Source organism: Pieris napi, chromosome 13 (genome assembly GCF_905475465.1).
Source record: "Pieris napi chromosome 13, ilPieNapi1.2, whole genome shotgun sequence".
Lineage (NCBI taxonomy): Eukaryota > Metazoa > Arthropoda > Insecta > Lepidoptera > Pieridae > Pieris > Pieris napi.
This window is the reverse complement of record NC_062246.1, coordinates 12,524,561-12,546,850: the sequence shown is the minus strand read 5'-3', so window position 1 is coordinate 12,546,850 and position 22,290 is coordinate 12,524,561. Positions and strand designations below refer to the sequence as shown.

Sequence of the window (22,290 nt, the reverse complement as noted above, 5' to 3'; positions counted from 1 at the left end):
TGATACTTTCAAATAATTCTCAGATTAGCAAGTATTATACTGATGTGTCGAAACCCTTATAGGTGGTGAAATACTAATACATACATATATACAATAAATTATATGATAGATCATCCAATTAAGGAATAAAATAGGGCATAATATGCTGAATATACGTATGTTATATGCATATCGCAAACACCACTTCCGGAAGCTCTTATTTATTTACTTATTCGTCAGCTAAGAGGAGTTACTGTTGAGTAAAAGTCTTGCTTACGAGATCGTAAAAGCAATAAAGTACACATAAAAAGCATGCATCACAATAAAGTAGACTTAAATATAAAGTATTTAAAAGAAATCAAACTTAGGTACTTATAAAAAAGAAAAAGAGTTATACGTCCTAGTTTAAGTGTTAGTAAGTTAAGAAGAAAACGACAAACTGAGACAAAGAAAGAGGATATGATATTATAACTTATGTTCATTTACCTATCTACATCCACGCGGTATAAAAGAGATATTGTATACTCAGTTTTTCTAGAGTATATATATACTCAATTGTATAGATATACTCAGTAGTTGTGGACAATCAATTTTGTTTTTAAAAGGAAAGTGAAGTCTAATAAATCAAGCCGATTACGAAGTCGAGACATATGTCTGTACCTAAATGTACGTTTTAAGTTTATCACTTATATAGGCGTATACAGACAAGACCAGAGAAACGAGCTAGGCGCTATGTACATATATTTAGTATTTTTCTTCCCAGTCTTAGGGTGTGTGTCCGAAGCAATTCAATGAGCTGCACTATCTAGAAGCACACCCAAGTCTTTGTGGACATTTACTTCTTGCAACGGGAATTGGTTAATATTACTCGTATACAAAGATGACACAATATATTTTATATGTTTTGGCGGAGTTATAATAAAGGTTTATTTTTAACCGATTTTAACAAAAAAAGAAAGAAATAGTTTGTAACGTAAATATCAAATTATAGAAGATGATATAATTAAGGACTAGGCAACCGAGTTTATATTGTTCATTGCAAACAAATATAAACTCGCAGAAAATATTTTATTCTTCATCAACAGAATTTATTTTTTTAGTTTATGTATAATAAACTAAAAAAATAATTTTCACTATTCGTGTACAAATCTAACACTGGAACCAAATTCCCAAGAAAAACTTAATTTCTTTAGAAATTATTCAAAGATAGACTATGATTTATTAAGAAATATCTAATTGCAATTTAGCAATATTAATTAGAAATTTCTCGCATAATTTCATTGTTCTCAGGGCGGTGTCAGGAAGTTGATTTACATAATTAAACGGTGAGGAAGTGTTTTAAGGAAAATTTGTGACAATATTTTGTTTTCTAAGGACTACTGTCTAATCTGCATTAACTTACTGACGTTCATTGTGGTATTTTTACGATTAATTTCGTGGGCTGCACTTAGATTTTGTTTGCTTTTCTTAATCACCGGCCCTTAAGCCTTTTCTTATTTCTTAAAACAATTAATATATAATTAATTGTCTTGTCAAATAAAAGTGGGAGCAAAAAGGTCAGTGATTTTTGATGTTAATAGTCTTATGACATTATTAATAAGATTTCCTCTAAAAAGGGAAGGGAAATAATAATAATAAAATAATAATGTATTTTTATTTAGGATTCAAAGCATCTTTCAAAACACTAGCAGCAGCGCTGGCAGCGTTGACAGCTCCCTCCAAAAACTTTGGTCCCTCATCTGCCAACGTCTTCATCAAAACATCAACATTCTTCTGCTGCTCTGTAGCGAGTTTGCTTATGGCCGCTTGGAATTTTGACAACTCCACATTTTTAACGTCAGCAACATCGGCAAATAGCTTACGCGCCTTTTCTTCTGTTACTTTCACGCCGTCGATGATTTTGGCTATAAATTTTAAGAAAAAATATTGGAACAAACTAATATAATGTAATTCACATTCTCTTCCAAATGCGAATATATTATAACAGTTGCAATTTAATAGACAATACGTTTAACCAAGACAAGCGTGTATCAAACCTGGTATCACTTATCCATAAACTCCAACAATTACTAAAGAAATTCTTATTAAATAAATATATATGTATGTGAAATACTACATTTCTTTACATATTATTATTGCTTACAATCCTTCATCCATTTTATGAGATTATCAACACTGTTTTGACTGTCACTTTGTAATTTCTTAAAAGCGTCCTCCATCACAGAATAAAATTCGAAAAAACAATATTAAAAGGGTATAATAATTTCCTAAAATATGTTGGTTCGTTTTTTGTATTTGCTTTATAAAATTATTCAAAATCTAGTAGGAAATGTTGTTTACCTACATAAGTCAATATGAACTGTCATAGAAATCATTCTAAATCCAGAGACATCGAAGCATAGCATTATTAGCTGTGGTTCTTAACTATCAAAACGACGGATCTGTTGCAATGCGCACTGCGCAGCGCGGTATTTCAAAATTCATTTTGCATGTTCAATTGATTTTCCTTTTGAATAAAATTGCGTTAACTTTTCAAATACTACATATATCTAAACTCTTGAACTTTCATCCCATCACCTATAAAAATGTGTTCATAAAAATTTTGTCTGTATAAAATGAAAGAAAGAAAGAAAGAAAAAACTTTATTATACACAATATACAAGATATTTAGATTAAGTAAAGTGCACTGGCCCCCACACTAGGATTCCCTGTGTTGTGAGCAGCCAGTATCTTCCTTTTGACAAGTAAACAGTACTTTAAAAATTAGATTAATGATTTCTATTTCTGACACGTTGGGTGCGCTCAATTTTCAGCATTGAAGACAATGCCGCTCCACCCCAAACCGATATGCAGTAAGATAATATCGACTGGCATAATGCAGTGTACACTGTCTTGATTGTATGTGGATCAGCAGGCTTTCTAAGGCGTTTGAAAACATTTATAAGTTTGCGAACTCGGGAACATAGGTAGTTTATTTGAGGACCCAACAAAGCCTTGAATCAATAATTAATCCCAGGTATTTGGTTGTTTTAGTGGGTTCCAGAAGAGGACAGTTGCAGTTGCTGTGAAAGTTCAAAATGCAGTGTTCTAGCGCTACGCTACTTGTTTATAAGCAAGAAAAGCATTATAATGTTTTTAAAAGTGAATATAGAGTGGATTTATAGTGTGAATTTAAGAAACGATGGGTTCTCTGTAGTGCCCTAGCAGCGGTGGCGATGGCAGTTCTGGCACCAAAATATGGGGCTTCCGGAGGCAAATTTTAAGCATGCACACGTAGTTTAACAAAATGCACAATCAAACGTGTAATAATCATTTTACTTCGTTTAACATAAGCTTTATAAATAATTTATCCGACTTCCTTAGAGTATTTAAAAAGATTAATGTCGCATCAAAACTCTTTATAAAAAAAATTGTATTTGACCCAATTTCATTTCATTTCAAATTCACTTTCTTCCACATTCATTTCCTCTCTGTATTGCGATACTTATTCGTTGAGCGAGGAAAGCACCAGCTCTGGAGTCACTGGTACAATCTACCAGGCGCCAACTTAGATCTTTAATTATTTAATTGCCAAATTTAAATCCACTTGTTAGGAAATAAATAAATATTTGAAATAAATCATTATGAAGATTTGTATTTTAGTTTTAGTACTACTAATTATGTTCAAACAATCAGCTTAGTATCACAGTAGTGAAGAAACGGATAGAACATTATTTTATTTTAGACTGAGAAATAACATTAAAACGTGCTTAAATAAAATGTATCATATTCGAATATAGGCAGTCCTCGTACTTACGTTAGGTTCTCGAAATACGCGACGTAAATCGAAACGACGTAAGTCGAGACATATTTTTTCGTATGTTTACATGGAAAACTCAATGCCTGTCTGTAAATATATTTTCATAAAAACGCACAACGGGGAAGGGCCCCGCGCACTTCCGCCATTCCGGTCCGCGTGACGTCGGAGATAGCATGCGCTGTAGATTTTTTTTTGTCACTCCTTATAATTTTTAGGGTACTTTCGGAAAGAGATAAATAATACTGTATTTATATTGTAATACTTTGATACTATACATTTTTAATGCTTGAATACTGTAGAATTTATGACAGAATATGAATACGTTACATACTATAATATATTCCATAATTAATTTTGAGGTAAAAAAAAATCATCTAGTTTGATAATTCCGCGCGAATAGGGCGCGAAATTGTAAACTATGAAAAGTATGTTTTATTTATATTAACTTGTTTCCCTCGATAAAAGAGTTATGTATATACTGATACAATTTCTAAACTCATTGAGATGTCATCGTTGAGTGAACCTTTAGATTTTGTCGCACTTTGGCCGAGTTTCTTTATAAAGATTATAGTATTTTATCCATCGTATTAGATTTTAACTTTTAAATAAGAATATAAAATTATTTTTCTATAGGCATTTTCCATACGGAATACACCAGCCACCTCCCTTTATCCTGTATCTACTTCAAGTTTCAACTCGGGGCATCTTCCATTTCAACCGCTTCGCGCCAGAGTTTACTTTTTTTTTAAAAGACAATTCATACCAATTGACCGAGTCCCATGCTAAGCTGTTGAAGCTTGTGTTTTGGGTACTAACTAGGCAACGGATATACATACATATTATAGATAGATAGACATATAAATACATATTTAAACACCCAAGACCTACGAACAACACCAAATGCTCATCACATCGATGTTCGTCTCAGCCGGGGATCGAACCCGGGACCCATGGATTCGCAGTCAGGGGTACTAACCACTAGACCAATGAGTTATCACTTCTTGACAGCCTTCCACATAAATATTGCTAACGTAATTTTATGTGCTGTCACTGTTAATGCACTATCTGTGGCACTTGACAGACGTGTTATGGAGGGAGGACTTTGGGCGGGAAATCCAAAAAGAGCGCGCGTACATTATAGTTTTATTTTCAATTTTAGTTATTTTTGCTTAAAATTTAGTGTAAATAGCCGAGTTTAGAAGTATTGACCCTTAGAAATGGGGCGGGGATAACCCGCCCATCTCAAATAAACGTCCTCGCGTTGAGGTTCGTGGTGATGATCCCGAAGCGGACTTTGGCGTTGGCGGTGGCGGTGAGCGTAATGACTCTTATTTACCGTTTTACAAACCGAATTATAAAAGACTTTATACCGAGAACTCTGTTAATACCGAGTTTAAAGTATTTGTCGAAGCTAATAAGGACAGTCTGGGCAACAAGAGCACCATTTACTTAAACCACATTTTTGCAACTGAAGTTAAAGGTGTGACGGCAATTCAAAGAGCTGCTTGAATACTGAATCCCACTAAAATTGCAGTAATTTTAAAATTTTTGAAAAGGTGGGAGCTTGTAGTTTATTGTTTATCAGAATGCCAAATCATAAAATGACTGCTTAACGACTGATTTGAGAGCGACCGCCGATGCGAAAACCGCTGTGTGAGTTCGTGAAGTGAGTTACAGAATCGCAGGGCTGTTGTGTAAATTGCAGCGGACCTCATCTAGCCATTTCAAAAGTATGTCCAATTAAAATGAAGAAAATTATGGAAAAAAATACTGAAATTACTTATGCAAGTGCTACCTCAACTAAACAAGTGAATAACAATGACTTTCCCCCACTACCAACATCAAAAACACATGTATATAATTCTGTAAATACACATGTAGAATCAAAAACACATGTATATAATTCTGTGAATACACATGTTTATCACTAAAGGCGCGTGAGGAAGTGTTTTAAGGAAAATTTGTGACAATATTTTGTTTTCTAAGGACTACTGTCTAATCTGCATTAACTTACTGACGTTCATTGTGGTATTTTAACGATTAATTTCGTGGGCTGCACTTAGATTTTGCTTGCTTTTCTTAATCACCGGCCCTTAAGCCTTTTCTTATAAACGAATAAAGAAAAACATTAATAATTAATTGTTTTGTCAAATAAAAGTGGGAGCAAAAAGGTCAGTGATTTTTGATGTTAATAGTCTTATGACATTATTAATACGATTTCCTCTAAAAAGGGAAGGGAAACAATAATAATTAAATAATAATGTATTTTTATTTAGGCTTCACAGCTACTGCTAGTCAAAGCACTTGAAGCAGATCTGGCAGAGCTGGCAGAGCTGGCAGAGCCGGCAGAGCCGGCAGAGCTGACAGCTTCCTCCAAAAACTTTGGTCCCTCATCTGCCAACGACTTCATGAAAACATCAACATTCTTCAGCTGTTCTGTGGCGAGTTTGCTTATCGCCGCTTGGAATTTTGACAACTCCACGTTTGCAACGTCAGTAACATCGGCAAATAGCTTACGCGCCCTTTCTTCTGTAATTATCACCCCGTCGATGATTTTGGCTATACATTTTAAGAAAAAAATATTGGGACAAACTAATATAATGTGATTCACAGACGCAAATATCTGATAATTCCAAATGCGAATATATTGTAACAGTTGTAATTTAATGGACCAAGACAAGTGTGACAAACCCGGGGTCTTATCTATAAACTCCAACAATTACTAAAGAAATTTTTATTAATATATATATATATGTATGTATAATGTAAAATACTACATTTCTTTACATATTATTGCTTACAATCCTTCATCCATTTTATGAGATTATCAACACTGTTTTGACCGACACTTTGTAATTTCTTAAAAGCGTCCTCCATCACAAAACAAAATTCAAAGAAAACAATATTAAAAGGGTATAATAATTAGGTATCTTAAATCTGTTGGTTCGTTTATTTACGTTACAAAATTATTTAAAATCTAGTAGGAAACGGTGTTTACCTACATAAGTCAATATGAAATGTCATAGAAATCATTCTATATCCAGAGACATCGAAGCATAGCATTATTAGCTGTGGTTCTAACTGTCAAAATGACGGGTCTGTTGCAATGCAGATGCGCACTGCGCAGCGCGGTATTTCAAAATTCATTTTGCATGTTCAATTGATTTTCCTTTTGAATAAAATTGCGTTTACTTTTCAAATACTACATATATCTAAACTCTTGAACGTTCAACCCACCACCTATAAAAATGTGTTCATAAAAATTTTGTCTGTTTAAAATGCAGAGTTCTAGCGCTACGCTACTTGTTTATAAGCAAGAAAAGCATTATAATGCTTTTAAAAGTGAATATAGAGTGGATTTATGGTGTGAATTTAAGAAACGATGGGTTCTCTGTGGTGCCCTAGCAGCGGTGGCGATGGCAGTTCTGGCACCAAAATATGGGGCTTCCGGAGGCAAATTTTAAGCATGCACACGTAGTTTAACAAAATGCACAATCAAACGTGTAATAATCATTTTACTTCGTTTAACATAAGCTTTATAAGTAATTTATTCGACTTCCTTAGAGTATTTAAAAAGATTAATGTCGCATCAAAACTCTTTATAAAAAAAAACTTTTTTATTGTGACCCAATTTCATTTCATTTCAAATTCACTTTCTTCCACATTCATTTCCTCTCTGTATTGCGATACTTATTCGTTGAGCGAGGAAAGCACCAGCTCTGGAGTCACTGGTACAATCTACCAGGCGCCAACTTAGATCTTTAATTATTTAATTGCCAAATTTAAATCCACTTGTTAGGAAATAAATAAATATTTGAAATAAATCATTATGAAGATTTGTATTTTAGTTTTAGTACAGTAGTGAAGAAACGGATAGAACATTATTTTATTTTAGACTGAGAAATAACATTAAAACGTGCTTAAATAAAATGTATCATATTCGAATAAATATATTTCCCTAAAAACTAATTTAGATTTCAAATAATATAAAGAATGTACATATATACTAATAACATAATTTTTTTTTAATTATATCTCAAATTCGTTTCCCATAATGCATGCAATATCTTATATCATTTATTTCAAATTTATATTATTATATTTAGTTTCTCAAGTTAGCAAAATTATGCACTGTTAATTATTTAAACTTTTTTTACCACGCTTCTTTTTATTAATCTCGATTATTCAATTTAAACTTACTCTTAAGTCAAATCCATGGTCAGCGTATATTAAATTATATTTAATAATTAAGTACCTATCGTATTATGTAAAAAGGCAAAGATTTTTTATTAGTTAATTTAATTTAAAGTAATAAATTGGTTGTAGATTATGAAATTATTGAAAAATGAAAAAATGAAAAAATATTTATTCAATCACTTACAATGATAACAACATGTGGCTGGAGCCTCCATTTAAGTATGTATAATATACTTGTGTTTGGAGTATCCGCTCTTCCTAGGTACACTTAATTAGGTATGTAAGTTTAGACAAAAGGGAATAATATTACAAAAACAAAACAATATTTATACAAGTTAAAAGATGCATCGTGTATGAGTGATAAATTGAGGGGTGTTCGTTGTATTCAGTTAAGTGTATGTTGATGTGTGAGAGTGTAAGTGTGTGTGAGTGAGTGTGTATGAGGTATGTGTGTATATGTCTGTATCATATGTTTGAGTGTGTGTGTTCTTTTAGAGTGTAAGATAAAAGTAGACTTTAGAATAGTAATTCTTAGATAATAGATTCAACTTCTTCATAGGTTTGAGTTTTTAACCAACAATTTATAGTTATTTTACATTTATATTTATTCATATTATATAGATTTAATTCCTTGTTTAATTTATTATATAAGTTAGCAGACTGGTAGCAGTACTGTCTATGAGCATATTTAGTTTTAAAAGTTGGTAAAGAAAAAAGCGCGGGAAACTTCGTTCATGGTAGACGTATTTTTCACGGTGTTGAATATTTAATTTAATTTTACTAGTTAAAACGCAGAGGATAAGCTGGTAGTTTTAATTTTTGTATTATATGTAATCTTTATATCATATTTGTGTATAGTGTCATCGTGTAGTCGGTAAGTTTTTGTAATTTCTGTAAATATTGTATGAACAAGCCCCCCGATCTAGGTCGGGGGGATGATGGCCTTGTTGGCTTGAATCTCCCTGTGGGATCAAATGTATCTGTTGGTTCACAAGATGAATTTGACAAAATGGATACCGATTGTTCGGTATCATCTCAAACAGGTGAAGGAAGTCGTAAACGAACACGTTATTTGCGCCTTTGTCGGCAATGTACGAAAATTAAGAAAAAGAAAGGTAGTGGCTCTAGCGGTGATTACTGTCAGTGCGAAAGCTTATGCAATGTAGAAGATGAGTCAATTTTAATTAAAAAGGTTACTTCAAAACCTATATCTCAATCCACGTCATCTCCACACTTGCAAAATAATAATAATTCACATAGCACACCCTCTCGACCATCAACATCTTACACGGAAAATTCAAATATCTCTCAAGACTCTAACGCGGGAAATTTAAACAACACCACAACTTCAGTAACCAATACGGACCCCCGTTCGATTGGCCGTACTGAATATGTTTCTACCGATGTTTCCCCTTATTTTATACATGTTCAACGTATTCAAAGTTCACCTGACGACGGGACCATTCTCCATCCAATAACATTTGGCAATTTTTTAAAGCAGAACAAATTTAATAATATTATTCCCGGAAGTGTAAAGCGTATAGGAAGAAACAGGTGCGTAGTTGGCTTTTCCGATTATAAAGACGCCAATAATTTTCTTAACTGCAATCTTTTGGAAACGAAAAAGTTAAAAGCCTTCATTCCCACTTTCAGCGTAACAAGAATGGGTCTAGTTCGCGGGGTCCCAGTAGATTGGAGTGTAGAGGAAGTTCAACAAAATGTATCCGTACCTATAGGCTGCGGCAAAATACTTAAAATAAGACGTTTGAATCGCAAGGTAAAAATTAATGACTCGGTTTCTTGGAAACCCTCTGAATCAGTTGTAATAACATTTGATGGGCAAGTTTTACCAAAAAGGGTTTTCATGTGCTATAATGCTCTTCCAGTAGAAATATATATTTATCCTACCATACAATGCTATAAATGCTGCCGTTATGGTCATACCAAAGTTCAATGTCGTTCTAAGACTCCAATATGTTATAACTGTGGAGGTCAACATGCAGGTGTATCATGTGACAGGTCAGATAAAGATCCTCTGTACTGTGTAATGTGTGAAGTCGAAGGGTCCCATTCAGCGATAGATAAGTCATGTCCAGAATTTGTGAGACAGACAGAAATCAAAGTTAAAATGGCTCAGAGCTGCATGTCTTATGCCGAAGCCAGTAAATATTTTTCTTCTATTAAGCCTTCATACGCAGATGCATTAAGTTCAACAATTCCGGAAGTACCAAAACCCGTATCTTCCGCAGCGAAGTCTGTATCTCGTAATAATTATACTAATGCCTCAAATAAAAAGACAATATTCTTAAAACCTCGCTCTCCTCGTAAACCACAACATGGTTATGATCGTGTTGCTCATTATAATGTTTTAAAAGATTTCCAAGTTCCAGAGCCTAAAAATGGCAGTGCTCTGGTTGGACACAAAAATAAAGAAGAAGAAGAAAAATCTGATGTATTAGAAATGATACTAGCATTATTAACTAGTTTAATAAACTCAAACTTATTGAAACCGTCCCACGTTGCCTCTATTAATGAAAAAATTAAATCAGTTAATGTTATTAAAAATAATGGATTCCAAGATAATTCAATGGAATTGCAGGAGTGTTGTTCCAAAGAAACATGATTTGATATACTTGATAAATAAACATTCTCCCGTTGTTGTTGCGTTATCTGAAACGTGGTTGAAGCCAGGGTACCTATTAAGGATCCCAGGATATACCTGCTTGCGTGATGATAGATTTGATGGCCATGGTGGCGTAGCGTTACTTGTCAGGAACTCAATTAATTTTTCTGAAATAGCGTTTTCTTCATTAATCTCTAATGATGCCATTAATATTGTCGGCATAAAAATTGATAATATTTCTATAGTTTCCATTTACCTAGCTCGTTCCTCTTTTGTTATTCTCAATAGCGTTAATAATTTACTTTCTTCACTTAGTCGTCCATTCCTTCTATTGGGTGACTTTAACTCTCATCACCAAATGTTTGGTTGTGGCACTACTGACTCCAATGGTGTACGTTTAGTTGAAATATTAGATTTACATAATTTGTGTTTACTTAATACTGGCTCACCAACCAGACGTACAAAGCCTAATGAAAAGCTTAGCGCGGTTGACTTATCAATTTGTACTCCAGATCTTGCTTCTTCTCGTTCTTGGTACACTTCATCATCTACTTTTGGCAGTGATCATTTCCCGATTATCATATCCTCACCTATTAGACGCTCTCCTTATCAAAAACGACAACCTCGTGTGAAATATAAATTAAATAATGCTGATTGGCTTGCATTTAAAATCCTTGTCGAATCTAAAATAAATGATTTGCCTGAATTAGTTAGCGGTGGTGAGACCAATTCCTCCAAAGCTTTGGCTACATGTTTAATAGAATCTGCCGATCAGATTTTTTCTGTCAAACGAAATCCGTCTAATAAGATTCCTTTTCCTCCATGGTGGGATAGAGAATGTATGGTTGCTGTAAGCAGAAGAAAGGAAGCTGAGAGAGTCTATGCTGAGGACATGTCCAATGAAAATTTAGATATTCTCAATGAAGTTATTAGTACCACACGTAAATTCCTCAGAGATAAAAAGCAGGCAGGCTGGAAAAAATTTTGTACTTCTTTATCTCCTTCTACGTGCCCTTCAGAAGTTTGGACAAGTATTAAACGTTTTCGATCTGCTTTCAAAGAATCTTTATCGTCGTCTTCACTTCCCCCTTTTTTAACAAATGCCTTTTTAGACAGATTAGCTCCTCCATCAGCTGCTGAATCGATCTACTTTCCTTTGGAATCGTCTTTGATAGATGACACTTCCTCTTTAAACTCTCCTTTTTCATTACATGAATTGAAAGGTGTGCTTTCACATGTTAAAGATTCATCTCCTGGTCAGGATGGTATTATGTACTCATTTTTATCTCATCTTGGTGATACTGCCTTAATGTATTTTTTAAATTTAATAAACTCCGTCATGGTCACAGGTAATATTCCTGAAACATGGAAGTCTCAAGAAGTTATAGCGATTAAAAAACCTAACAAACCTACCAATGATGTTGCCTCATATAGGCCTATTGCGTTGTCCTCCGTTTTAACTAAAATTGCTGAACATCTTGTGAAGAATCGTTTGGAATGGTTTATAGAAAACAATAATTTAATAGCCAATAGTCAATACGGTTTTCGGAAGTCAAAATCTACAATAGACAATTTAGCTATATTGACCACAGATATTCGCATAGCTTTTTCGCGTGATGAAGATATTGTTGCTGCCTTTTTGGACATCTCTGCCGCCTATGATAATGTGAACATTTCTATTCTACAACGCAAATTATTAGAGCTACAGGTTCCTACGTTATTAATACGTTTTATCATCAATTTACTATCATGTAGATACATATCATTAATCGTTCAGAAATATGATAATATTACCGAGTTAAAGCGTACAGTTTTTAAAGGCCTTCCCCAAGGTTCGGTACTAAGCCCACTTTTATATAATATTTACACGTATGATTTAGAATTATCTATAAATTCCCATATAAATGTGCTACAATATGCAGATGATCTTCTTTTTTATTCCGTTGATAAATCTGTGGTTAAGGCTTGCAATTCCATGTCTAGTTCACTTAATTGTCTTAATATCTGGTTAGTTAAAAATGGCCTAGATCTATCAGTTTCCAAAAGTTCTATAGTCGTATTTTCCAAAAAACGCACAACTCCTATAATAAATGTGACCTTCAATGGTCAATCTTTGCCACTCCAAACAAAAATTAAATTTTTAGGAGTTATATTGGATTCAAAATTGTCTGGACTTGCCCATTATGAACATGTTGTTATGAAATGTGCACAGCTGCTTAACATCATGAAATGCCTTTCAGGTGTATGGTGGGGTGCTCATCCGTTTTCTATGAAACTTGTGTATAACGCTCTTATAAGATCTGTTTTAGATTATGGCACATTTCTCTTAGATGGAGGAAGTGTCTTGGGAAGTAAAAAACTTGATGTCATTCAGTCAAAAGCTTTGAGAATTGTGACAGGAGTAATGAAATCAAGCCCATCCAATGCTTTACAAGTAGAATGCTGCGATCCTCCTTTAAAATTAAGAAGGCAATTTTTAAGTGATCGATTCTTGTTCAAATCTATGCAGTTTTCTAACCACCCTCTATATGGAAGGCTGCATGAATTGAACAATATTATTTATACATCCCGTTACTGGCGTCACAAATCATTACCATGTCTAATAATAAGCTTTCGTAAATTTTTAACATTACACAGCCGCATTCATCGATCTCCATCATTACCCATATTTATGACACAATTCAATTCTTTAATTCTTGATCCGGATATAAGATATAATATAGGCGTCCGTAAGCAAGATATTCTGGAAACAAATATTCGTTTCATGAGTAGCGTTGAGGAACAAAATTGGGAAGGTTGGGATTATATTTTTACAGATGCCTCTAAAATCTCTGTTGATAATTGTGTTGGAGTTGGTCTAATTCATTGGCAACATAAAATAATTCAAAAGATTAAACTTCCTCCTGAATCCTCGGTTTTTACTGGAGAGTGTTTTGCTCTTTTAAAAGCTTTAGAACTAGTTATTTTATTAAAATCTAAAAGTACAATCATATTTTCAGACTCACAAAGTGCACTACAATCTCTTGAAAAATTTCCTTTCCAAATGAAACTTTGTTATCCTATTATTTGCGAAATACGTGATAAGCTTTTAATATGTTCTCAAAGAAATTACACCGTTATCTTTGCATGGATTCCAAGTCACAGTGGAATTAAAGGAAACGAGAAAGCCGATGAGCTTGCTAAAGAAGCTATAAAGGATGGAGACATAGTCCCATACATTAATTATTGTCATGATTTAGCTGCTCTTCCGAAAACCCATCTTTGGAAGTCATGGAATGATGTTTGGTTGAGAAGCAGCAAGTTCAAAGGCAAACATTATGCTGAAATTCAACCCAGGATCCCCAGTAGACCATGGTTCTTTGAGGTTAAAAGTTCTAAAACTGTCACTTCTATCATTTCCAGAATGCGTTTAGGACATGTTTGTACACCTCATCATTTAGCAAGGCTTCGTATTATTGATAGTAATATTTGTGAGTGTGGAGAAGATATTGGTGACCTTGACCATATTTTCTTCTCTTGTTCCCAATATGACCGTACCTCCTTTCTGAATTCTTTACAATCACTTCATGTTCCGTTTCCGACTAAAATCTCCTGCCTTTTGCTTTATCCTTTATTGTATTATAATGTATTAGCTTCTTTCATAATCTATAATAATATTAAGATGTAATATGTTTATGTACATATTTTATTTTTAACCAGCTTATCCCTTTATTTCCTTCTGATGTCTTTGTTTATTTTTTTTCGCGTGTAGTTTCCCAACCTTTTACTTGAAACTGGCATAAAGTTGAAGCTGTTGCCATAATATAAAAAAAAAAAAAAAAAAAAAAAAAAAGTTGGTAAAGGTGCCACATTATGCCTTCTACGTCTGTTCAAAATACTAGGATCATATCCAATATGTCGATGGGTTCTAAGAGTAGTTTGCAGTACATACAACTTACGTACTGACAGAAGATCGCTAACCGCATATAACATTTCCGTAGGGAATCTGTATGGCTTAAAATGGATAACTTTGAGTAGTGACCTTTGTGCTCTCTCCAGTTCCAGGAATTTTATTTTAATGGCACCACCCCAGGCCGGAATGCAGTATATTAATATTGACTGCGCAAGAGCAGTATAAATTTGTTTTAGGAGGGCCGAGTCAGCTACGTGTCTTAGATTTTTAAATAACCATATGAGTTTTCTTACTCTAGCCATAACTAGCTCTATATGATCGCGCCATGATAGGCGTTGGTCTACCATAGTACCCAGGTATCTTACGCAGTTTTGCCGCTTAATAAAATCGCATGAGCATATTATAGAATGAGGTGAGCCACAAGTATGTATTTGAATAGCAAACGTCGGAGGTGGTTGAGAGGAGTTATAATTGGAGAAGCATACATAGTTAGTTTTAGAGGTATTGAGGGTCAAAAGGTTATCGCTGAGCCACTTAGCTATTCTTGCAAGGCCCTTTTGGGAATTATTTTTAACAGCCTCCCAGGTGTCAGCTACAAAAACGACAGCAGTGTCGTCAGCATAAGTGAACATTGTTCCCTCTTCTATATCCATGTTACATAAATTATTAATATATACAAGGAATAGAGTGGGCCCCAATACACTTCCTTGCGGAACTCCGAAGGTGATTTCACATTGTTCACTTTGGTGTTTTCCTATTTTTACACTCTGTTTTCGATTGCATAAATAGTCTTTGAATAATTTCAAGGGAATTCCTCTTATGCCTATTTTCTCCAACTTGTCGATAAGGTCTGTAATTGATACTGAGTCAAATGCCTTTTTCATATCCAAAAACACTGCAGCACATTTTTTGTTTTTATCCACAGCATTAGTAATAAGCGATGTGAGATCCAACACGGCATCTTCTGTCGATAAATCCCGTCTAAAGCCATATTGACTTGGGGAGAGGATATTAAATGTATTAAGGTAGTTCATTAAACGTTTATTAATTATTTTCTCCAGTATTTTGGCAATAGGTGGTAAAACAGAAATAGGCCTGTAATTGCTTATATCCGTTTTATCATCTCCTTTGTACACTGGGGTAACTACAGCGATTTTCAGTGCATCTGGAAAGACACCTTGAGCAAAGCATAGATTGATCAAATGAACAATAATAGGGACAATTATATCAGCAGTTAGCTTTAAGAATTGGGTAGGAATGCCATCCCAGCCTGGAGCACTATTTGATTTTAACCCCATCAGGACATTAAGAACCTCATCATTGTCAGTATCTCTTAATACAAATGAAGTTAAGTGAGGATAATTCGAAGTAGTTTTGTCAGAACAATTGTATGCGGGTTGTTGTGCAAGGATACCTTCTGCTAGTGATTTGCCAACTTGGGTAAAATATTGATTACAATGATCTATAGACTCTTGTGCTGTTTCTTTACAGTGGAGCAGTTCGTAATTGTCGCTTTTATTTTTATTCCGATTTGTAATATTGTTGACAGTTTGCCATAATTTTTTTGAGTTGTTTTTATTTAGAATTAGTTGCTGTTTATTATAATTTCTTTTTAGGTTTCTGATTAATTTATTACAATAATTTCGATATCTACGGTAAGTTATTTTTAAAATTTCATTATCAGGGTCTAATTTTAGCTTTTTCTGCATGTTATTCCTATTTCTGACACATCGTAGAATGCCCAAAGTCATCCATGGCTTAACTACACGATATTTGCATGTAATGATCTTAGTGACTGTATGTAAATCTAAGGTTTGTCTTATTTTACTTAGTAAGAGCTCTATAATCATGTTGGGGTTGTTTAATGAAGTTAAGTCAGCCACCAATGTGCTATCTCTTAGAGTAGCTATCGCCTTATCGTAATCAATGAATGTTTTTGTCTTAGTGGAAGCACCTGACTTTGGTATATTGAAGAGCCTTAAGAATATGGTGGAGTGATCAGTGACAGAAGTATTTATTACATTTATATTTGCGGAATGTTTATTTTTGTCTAGTCTCAGCATAAAGTGATCCAGACAATTACCATACCGTGTAGGTAGTACATGGCCAGGTAGCAAGCCGTGCATAGCCAGCATGTTTAAATAGTAAAGCCGGTTATTACGCTCCTGCTGCGGAGCATCATTTCTGTCAATCAGGTTAATGTTAATATCCCCGGTTATAATTAAATTAATACAATTTTTCAAAGATGTTAAATGTCGGTCTAATGAGTCCGTGAAGGGCTCGGAATTAGTATGTGAAGGGGACCGGTATATTCCTAGCACGGTAACTCCACAAAATAAAATTTGGAGGCAGGATGCATGTGTTAGAATAATTTCTTTGACATTGACACTGTGTTTTCTAGAAACATAGATAACAACACCATCACATTGGTTTATATGGTTTGTAGTCGAATAAGAAGTGTAGTTCTCCATTTGGGGTATTGGTTTATCACTATCTATTCTACATTCAGTTAAAATTATCAAATCTGCTTCAAAATTAAGCTGGGCAAGGGTGAGTTGGAAATCATCTAACTTGCTGTATACCGACACAATATTCTGAGAAATTATTTTTAAATCATTTTTATGAAATTTAGGGGATTGGTTACATATGTCATGAACATCACATAAGCTAGAATTAGCCACCTCACTATTGTCAATTTCTGTTATCAATGAGATTACGTTATCCATAATTGGATGGAATTTTAAATAAACCATTCATTTTATTAGCTTGTTGGTTATGAAGTGTGTTAAATAGTCTACTTATTATGAAAGTATCGCGTACTGATAATGTGTGAATATGTTTGGAGAAGGTGTGTGTGTAGTAGTGTAGGGCCGAATCCAAGCCTTTGTTAATAAAGTATTTATGTGTCTTGGTAGTAGTAATGAGTAATGTGTGTACAATCGGGAACAAAATTTGATAAAAGAATAACATAAGATATTTTACTATGTAGTTAAAAAGATGTGGTTTGGGTGCTATTGGGGCAATATGTAAAACTAGTATGAAATAACATAATATGGTAAAACAAAAATATAAAATGGGCCGAGCAAGCAAAGACAGAGAGAGATAACAAGGTTCAAGAATTAAGTCTAGTCATTGCTCTCCTAGTAGTTTTTGGACGATTGCTTCATTATTTATAGTGATAATGGGTGAATTTTCAGATTTTCTGACGTAGACACGGCCATAGGAAGTCCAGCAAAACTTATAAGATTTTGATCTCATTAGATCTCTAGCAAGGAAGTACAGCCGAGCCCTGGAGGCGGTCAGCTGTTCTGCTACGTAGACAGGGATATTTTCTTGACCTTGTGATTTTAATCCTAGGTGTTTAGCTCGTAATTTATCCTTGTTCTTCAAGTTGTATGTTTTACAGGCCTGTAGAAACTTCATTTTTAATAAGGTAGTGCTTAATTCAACTATTATAGGGGAACTAGCATTTCCCTCCCTCTTAAATCTTATCCTGTAAATATCATTAATGTCTTTTTCACTCAACTGACAGTTGACTGATTTAGCCAACTCTAAGGTCATAATTATAAGGTCTTCTTTTGTTTCCTTATCAGCCTTGGGTGCATTTTTTATTTCAATGTTATTCTTCAATCTATCTCTTTTTAAGTCTTCTAGCTGTCCCTCCAAAATAGAAATATGTTCCTTGTCCTTTTTCCTTTCTATTTCGAGAAGTTCTAACTTCTTTTTAAGTTCTACATTCTGTTCAGCGAGGAAGGACATAGTTGTCTGGATATTTGTGTTTGTCTTACTTATTTCGGTAAGAGTGGATTCAAGCTTTTTGGAGCCACTTTCTTGCGATTTAAACATTGTTAAAATGAGTGTTTTTATCTCTTCTCTAAAAACGTCAAATCGGTCCACATTCGTATCATCTTCTCTTCTTCTCTTGTTTCTCAAGGCCACATAGTTGGGAGGAGTGATTTGTTCCATTTCCATACCAATTTGATCAATGGCAGATTCAGATAGTGACTTATCTCCAATAGGATTCATCCTTTATTATAATGAGTTTAACAGTTGTCTATTCGATAGTACAAGCAGATGTTTGCAAAAAATGTGAATGCACTAAACAATGGAATGTCCGATAAGAAGTTCCCGATGGCTCAAGGTAAATAGGCCAATAGATAATTAGTGGGCGTGGCCACAGTCACCTGTTGCAATCAGCGCGGGCGCAGGACGCAGGTAGTGGTGGTAAGCGGGGCACGAGTGTGACGCTGGTAGGGATGTGGGCGTGGCGTAAATTCACAGCTTTAGGGGATTCGATAAGATTAATATTGAGTGGGATCAATACCTTCGATAGTGGGGTGATCGGGCGCAGTACCAGGAGCGCACGTAGTAATTAGATGGTTGCTTGACTACACTTCACTTTGTTTATGTTCTCCTAGTAGACAGTTATATTTATTTTTCGATTTGAATTTATTAAAATTAAAATACAAATAAAAATAAAGCACTCAGCACGTCTACACCTTATGGCGATCCGGGGGGAAGAGGATTTATTAAATGATTACTTTCAACGGCTAAAATATACACAATGGTAAGCGAAATATGTTCTCATTTTAAAACGAATGCTAACTGGATATACTTACATAGTACCTATTTTTAATTAATTAATATATTTCGAATATAGACATCATCCGCTCGTGTACAAAAAACTTTTTTTAAATCTTGCTAAAGTTAGATTTATTTAAGATTTCAAAAGTATCCATTCCATGTACTTAGGTGCATATAATGAAAACACATTGAGATGTCATCGTAGAGTTTGTCGCACTTTGGCTGAGTTTCTTTATAAAGATTATATTATTTTATCCATCGTATTAGATTTTAACTTTTAAGTAAGAATATAAAATGAATTCTTCTATAGGCTTTTTCCACACGGAATACACCAGCTACCTCCCTCTATCCTGTATCTACTTCAACTCGGGGCGTCGTCCATTTCAACCGCTTCGCGCCAGAGTTTACTTCTTGACAGCCTTCCACGCAAATATTGCTAGCGTTATTTTATGTGCTGTCACTGTTAATGCACTATCTGTGGCACTTGACAGACGTGTTATGGAGGGGTGAGTCTATAGTTTACACCATTTAAATACATCACAATATCACCCTGATATTTATAAAACGAGACTTAGCGCGAACTATGACTCCCGTAGGATAATATCCAATACAGTTTTGACTTACCGGAGTCAAACTTAGCACTAAGTCTCGTTTCTGAATCTTACCCTTAGGTTAGGGATACACGTAAATATAGATTTGAAGCTTGAAGGTAAAAGTAAGCTAAACAAATAACTTCAATTTCGTGGTTAGTTTAGAATATTTCATACTATAAGATCTTAATTTAATCGATTTCTGTACTTTTAAGTGCATTGCTGGCCAGCTCAAGTGGTCCGTGTGGGTGGTTATCTCTGTCTCTCTATGCGAATGGTGCTACCCCTCTACTTGTTGGATGCAACTATGTATTATCCTTGCTTACTATACCAGTAATACATCTTTTATTGGTAAGTTTGAGAAACTGATACGGATTTCACTAACATTTTATGGTACCTATTTTCACCGTCATATAAGCAAAAACATATTTTATGTGAATGAAACTGTTTAATAATTAATTGTACCAGCAGTAGGTACTCGGTTGCTTTATTGCCTAATAGTTAACGGATTCTTTCTATTTCAAACGAAATATAAATTCGTAAAAATCATCCCGAGAAAAGCATCATTGCAATTGAAACGAAAACACGATAGTAAAAATATAAAGGAAAATTTATATTCTTTCTTTTTTGATATTTTACTCGTTGCCTGCTATCATATTGAACTCTGATGTGATATAACAAAACTAGTTGATTTTAGTGTGGCAAAGCCCCGACCCCTTCTATGGAAGATCTAAAAACAGCAGCAGTTACAGCAGTTTTGCCCTATTTAGTGGGCATTTGTGGTGCATCAAAAGTGCAGAACAGTAAGTAAATAAAGTGTATTGATGATCTCTGGCTTAAACAATGTTAAATTTAGGTCAAAAGGATTTTCAATAACAATCGATTGTGTACAATATGTATGTAGAAAATGCTTAAAAGTAGGTTTTCACTACCTAACAGCATAAGTAAAGATATCATAAATTTAAAGAGAAACCCCCTTTTCTATGATAATCGTAAATAAATCGAAATTTGTATCTGTAAATATAAGGTTTTATTTTTTTAAACAAATAGGAAATACCAAATAGGAGATACTTATGTTGTTAATTAGATATTGTGTTAGTTCATTATTTTTTTTAATCAATACATTTTTGTTGTATACTCCTTTTTAAATCCTTTTACCTCCTTAAGGCTGATGAATATTACGACTAGCTAGCCTGGCTAGCTAACACTATTTAGTAAACAATTAAATTTAATGAATCAGTGGCGCTACAACCTCTTTTGGTCTTGGCCTCAGATTTCTGAATCTGTTTCATGATCATTTTTAAATCTTATAGGTGATCAGCCTCCAGTGCCTGACATAGAGATATTGAATTAATGAACGACTCTGAGTGTGACAGTTAGGATAAGATATAGACCTTACATTATAAGTATGTGTTTTTTACTGATTATATTTTTGTTATACCTGGATTCCAAATTGATACCAGACGCAATTGTCTATGTTACACGTAACCATCACGACTGTTGTTTTCGGACATTTTTAAATCAATAGGCCGAACGACCAGCAAACTTGCAGCGTTAGTGCTGTTATATGTGGACTGCTGTAATTTGCTGCGGGAAGCTGAAGGCGCTCTGTATGTGTCCGACGTCTTCACCGCATTGGTCCTCGGTAAGTTCATTTCTATTTTTATTATAATGCTCTTAAAAATATTCATGTTTGTGTCTGTTTTCCATTGTTAAATTAAATACACACTTTTAAATACAATTTACCTATTGTGTCTCTTGAAGTATCCAGTTAGAAACAAATTTAGTAAAAGTTTGGTGGGCTTGAAAATTATATGAAATTTGCGACGAATACTTAATAAAATATTTGTATACGAACCTTTTTTTCAGTGGCCAGCTGGCTGAGCACAGTAGCGGCATCGAGCTATTTATACGTTAAATGTACAATTCTGGACATTAACGAAGCGCAATTGTTGCAGCTCGTAGCGACACCAAAATCGAGATTTGGTGAGATGAATACCACAGACTTTCATAAATAATTAGTTTAAAAAAATAAAGTCTTTTAACATTATGACATTATGATAAAAGACTCATTTCTTTTCATTAATTATAGCATCGTTGTAGCATTGTTGCGATCGTGTCTATTATTGAATCTTAGGGACTAGCATAGTAGACTTTTAAACGAATTCTGAAGGATGTTTACAATTTAATGAATATTTTTTTATAATAGCAGAAATACTTAACGACTTTTATTTTTGTGATCGATTTAAAGTCTATTTTATTATAACATGTATTTCATTTTTCTTTTATAATTTCAACCGTTAGCCATACTGTGTCGTCCATTATATTATCTCAATGGGACATTTTTTTTCAGATTGGATTTCATCAACTTGTCCCAGAGAGGGATTATACCTACTTCCCACCGTGTTCCTTGCGCCGGCGCAGGCATTTTTACTGTCATCTATATTTTTTGACACTGATTTATCTAACCTACCTGAATAGTTTGATTGATGAACATGGAAAATACCTACTAAATTAGACCCAACACATAAGAGTTCAATTTCTTTCATAAAAAATCTCTAAAAAAAATTGATTCATATTATGACCGTCTGCGATCTTCACTTTATTGGTTTCTGATATCGTTGGA

At 34.1% G+C, this 22,290-nt stretch overlaps 1 protein-coding gene and 1 long non-coding RNA gene across 4 annotated transcripts; one reads left to right on the top strand and one right to left on the bottom strand.

The window, feature by feature from the left end:
* Positions 1-6,027: 6,027 nt before the first annotated feature.
* LOC125055007 lies at positions 6,028-6,768 on the bottom strand. The gene is made up of 2 exons (XR_007117809.1): positions 6,580-6,768; positions 6,028-6,307 (listed from the first exon to the last, which is right to left on the bottom strand). It is a non-coding gene; the product is annotated as an uncharacterized LOC125055007 (long non-coding RNA).
* A 2-nt stretch (positions 6,769-6,770) lies between these two features.
* On the top strand, positions 6,771-22,163 carry LOC125055005. Of its 3 annotated transcripts, none has more exons than XR_007117808.1 (7): positions 6,771-7,281; positions 19,385-19,580; positions 19,880-20,015; positions 20,352-20,467; positions 21,193-21,309; positions 21,534-21,650; positions 22,018-22,163. XR_007117808.1 is itself a non-coding variant. In XM_047657189.1 (7 exons), exons 1-7 carry the CDS (start codon positions 7,057-7,059, stop codon positions 22,143-22,145), a joined length of 975 nt encoding a protein of 324 aa, XP_047513145.1. In that variant the 5' UTR covers positions 6,853-7,056; the 3' UTR covers positions 22,146-22,163. The 3 variants fall into 3 exon arrangements, 2 of the variants coding, with proteins under 2 accessions (XP_047513145.1, XP_047513146.1); XM_047657189.1 differs by having other exon boundaries at positions 6,853-7,231; positions 20,362-20,467; XM_047657190.1 differs by having other exon boundaries at positions 6,853-7,281; positions 20,362-20,467.
* Positions 22,164-22,290: the final 127 nt, after the last annotated feature.

Bases quoted from the DNA above. Each gene is read 5' to 3' on its own strand.
- LOC125055005 (XM_047657189.1), top strand. From the start codon at position 7,057: ATGCAGAGTTCTAGCGCTACGCTACTTGTTTATAAGCAAGAAAAGCAT. The intron at 19,581-19,879 runs GTGAGTCTATAG...TGTACTTTTAAG, and splicing joins GACAGACGTGTTATGGAGGG to TGCATTGCTGGCCAGCTCAA. The intron at 20,016-20,361 runs GTAAGTTTGAGA...AGTTGATTTTAG, and splicing joins CAGTAATACATCTTTTATTG to TGTGGCAAAGCCCCGACCCC.